This window comes from Habropoda laboriosa, unplaced genomic scaffold, assembly GCF_001263275.1.
Source record: "Habropoda laboriosa isolate 0110345459 unplaced genomic scaffold, ASM126327v1 scaffold67, whole genome shotgun sequence".
Classification (NCBI taxonomy): domain Eukaryota; kingdom Metazoa; phylum Arthropoda; class Insecta; order Hymenoptera; family Apidae; genus Habropoda; species Habropoda laboriosa.
Genome location: NW_017100242.1, coordinates 4,621,996 through 4,625,308, shown reverse-complemented (window position 1 = coordinate 4,625,308; position 3,313 = coordinate 4,621,996). Strand labels below are relative to the sequence as shown.

The window sequence follows — 3,313 nt, the reverse complement described above, 5'->3', positions numbered from 1 at the left end:
CAGTAATGCTTCCGTAAAACGACCACGTTTACATAACACATAGACAGTACGGAAACGATCTTCGACTAAAAGAATACAATGACGGAATATGAAATTAATAAAATAATAAACTCTATTTTAAAAACATCGTACTATAATCTCCATTTCGAAATACGATAGAGTTCATGGTAAAAAAAAAGGGGGGGGGGAAGTGTAAGTGTAAGAAACGAACGAAACGAAAGAAGAGAACCCCTAGGATTCGATTATCGGATAAACTATTAGGACACGACCAGTAAGAACGCAATGGCTAACGCCCGCAAAATTATTGGTAATCGTGAAACGTTCGATATTCGTTATCGTCGTCTGCATGAGACTTTCGTCGAGCATAAACAAATCGCATAAATACCCTAAGAAAAACATTGTCACAGCGTGTTGAACAGTACACGTTGCAAAAATTATTAGACTATCAATCCTCGTCAGATAGTGGCTCATACTGCGCGGAAAGCAACGGCGCCGGCTCGGCTTGCATCTGTTCGGACTTGACAGAGGTGGATCCAGAAGTTGGAGGTGGTGGCGCTGGCGGCGGACCAGTATGCACGCCTAGCGCACTGAACGGATAAAAGGTGGTGGTGGGTGCTGGCGCGGGTGGTTGTGGAGTTTGATTCGGTGTCTCGTCGACCATCATCTCTCCACTCGAGGGACTTTCAACGTTTCCTACAATTTTTTCGTCTTTTTCACCGCTTGTCACGTTCCCACCGTTTCTGTCGGCTGTGCTACCACCTTTGTCATCCTCAGATGTACGCATCACTTCTACGATCTTATTCTTAACATAATCCAGGGGCGACAGGTGCGGCTTGTTAGAATGAGTTCCGGAAGTCGATGTGGCAGTGGTTGTTTCGTATAGGCGACGTCCGTAATGATTGGTACCTGCATCTGGTGGTGAAACAGGCTCGACCGAGTGGAACTGTTGCTTTCCTACTGATGCCGCTGCCTGCTGATGTTGATGCTGCTGCTGCTGTTGTTGTTGTTGTTGTTGTTGCGATTGTTGCTGCGTAACTCGAATTATCTGGCGCTCGTCCCCAGCCTTAACGGAATCAGGTTCATTAGCTTTTCGTCTTTTCCACTGATCTTCCGAGATTTGATATCTATTTAAGGTGAACATAATTCGTTACAAGGATTTTCCAAACGTGGGATAAAAGGGATGATAAAAGAAATGATTAACAATAATTCTTTTCCAACGTATACAATATTTTCGTCTATAAGTCGAGAACGGAATTTTATTTACGGAGATGTTTCAACAGTACGATATACAGGGTGTAAAAAAATTGTCATAGCTTTAGGGAGTGAATCTACACCCCTGGATTGGTGGACATTTGTAAAAAAAAAAAAAAAAAAATGTCCAAAAGACTTATTTTTTATCTTATATTTATTAAAAGATTTTTGTTTATTTTAGGTAGTTTGTATACCTAGAGCTCAGCTTCACTCTTTACATTGCTATGTACAAATGTGCAAATACTACACAATATTATAAATCTCTGAGGACTTACCCACTATACGATCTATATGAGGAATGTGGAGGACCATAATCTTTAGAAACAATATGATCAACGTGTTCTCCAAGAGTGATCGGTTTATTTCCACTTCCGTTTCCATTCGCATTCCCCGTTCCATTGTTGCCACCGTTCCCCTCACCAGCAGGACTATGGGCCATTCCGTTAGGTTCTACTGGAGCTTCCCGGTGAAATCCCTGAAAAGTTTTCTATCGTATAAAACGCATTTTACAGTACATGCACATTTTCCAAAGAAGTTATACCATACGAGGACTAACACGAGGAACTGTAATTTACCTGGAAAAGACGATCACCAGGTCGAGGTGGCTGAGAATTTCCACTAGTATTCTCAACGCTCTGATTAATTTGGTGTGTTATAATAGCATCTATCAGACTGGCGGCAGTTAACGTAGATGCAGATTCATTTTGCTGCTGACTGGAGGATTGGCTTTGTCTGGAGGATGATTGCTGCTGTTGCTGTTGTTGCTGCTGGGATTGTTGTGGTTGCTGAAGCCTAGAAGATTGTGTAAATCCACTGCTTATTAACCTACTATCCCTGTCCAACTGCTGCTGCTGTTGCTGATCTCTGTACAGTTGGACCATATGTCTCCTCTCAGCTTCCATCCTCTGTTGCTGTTGCATATGTTGTTGAAGCTGTTGCTGTTGCTGCTGTTGGTGCTGTTGTAAATGTGCCAGATCTCTTTCTCTTTGCTGTTGTACTGCTAAGCGATGCTCCTGGAGTTCTTTCTCGCGTTGAGCTGCAGCCACTGCCATTTGTTGATGAATCTCCTTCTCTCTCTGTTGATGGACGGTAAGACGATGATCAGTGTGCTGTATATCCTTCTCTCGTTGTTGTACCGACAGTCTATGTTCAGCATGTTGAACATCCTTTTCTCTCTGCTGACCCATCCTATGTTCCTGCTGTTGAATCCCTTTTTCTCTTTGTAATATATATTCTTCTCGTTCTCTTTCTCTATCTCGCTGATGATGATGAGCCACAGCCATTCTGTGCTCCGGATGCATGGCTAAACGATGCTTATCTCCATAGCGATCCGCTAATAATCTGTCCGCCATGGTCTTACCAAGACCCTCGTGACTGCTACTGCCAGATACAGGATGGCTATGTGGATGGGGAACCGGAAGACTTGGTTGCTGTACAGCAACGTCTACCAAGCTGGAAAACGCCTCCAGCCCTGGTGGCGGTGGTGGATAGTGCATAGGTTTCTGCGGATTGTGCCTCTGTATCACTCCCTGCCGAGGCTGCGTATGCGTCTGTGGTGGAGGAGTGCTGGTGTAATACAACGTTGATGGTGCCTCATTCTTGTTGCTACCTTCAGACGTGCCAACACTTCGACTACGCGCGTGCATCTGCTGACTGGTTATATAATCATTCATAATAATCTGCCTCGACGATAATTGTTGCTCCATAGTGTAACTAGGAGGTGGCCGTCCTGAATAAGAATTGTACTGATTGCTATGGGTCACCACCACCGCAGCCGTTCCGGGTTGAGTCTGACCTTGTCCGGGAATGTTACCCGTTGTCACAGGCGAATGTCTAATGGTTCTATGATAATCATATATTGGCGCACGCTTATCCACTGCGAAAGGATGAACAGGGGTACCCTGAGTTATGGATCCCGTTTCTTTAGGTCCTTGATTACTGGAAACATTTACAGCACTTGCACCACTGGAGACATTAGGTGTTCCTGCGTTACTACCAGGGTTTCCTGGCGGAGTCATCTGTCTGAGGAGACCCTCGTAGCGAGCATTGGATACAGGTGTGC

The 3,313-nt window shown here is 44.5% G+C and overlaps 1 protein-coding gene across 1 annotated transcript in view; it reads right to left on the bottom strand.

Moving 5' to 3' along the window:
• Positions 1-445: 445 nt before the first annotated feature.
• LOC108572081 overlaps positions 446-3,313 on the bottom strand; it is a 69,056-nt gene continuing 66,188 nt past the window's right edge. The window contains exons 15-17 of the mRNA XM_017934269.1: positions 1,827-3,313; positions 1,527-1,726; positions 446-1,124 (exon numbers count right to left, since the gene is read on the bottom strand). The exon at positions 1,827-3,313 is cut by the window's right edge and continues 25 nt beyond it. Coding sequence (XP_017789758.1) covers positions 446-1,124; positions 1,527-1,726; positions 1,827-3,313 — 2,366 coding nt within the window. The remainder of the gene's footprint in view (positions 1,125-1,526; positions 1,727-1,826) is intronic.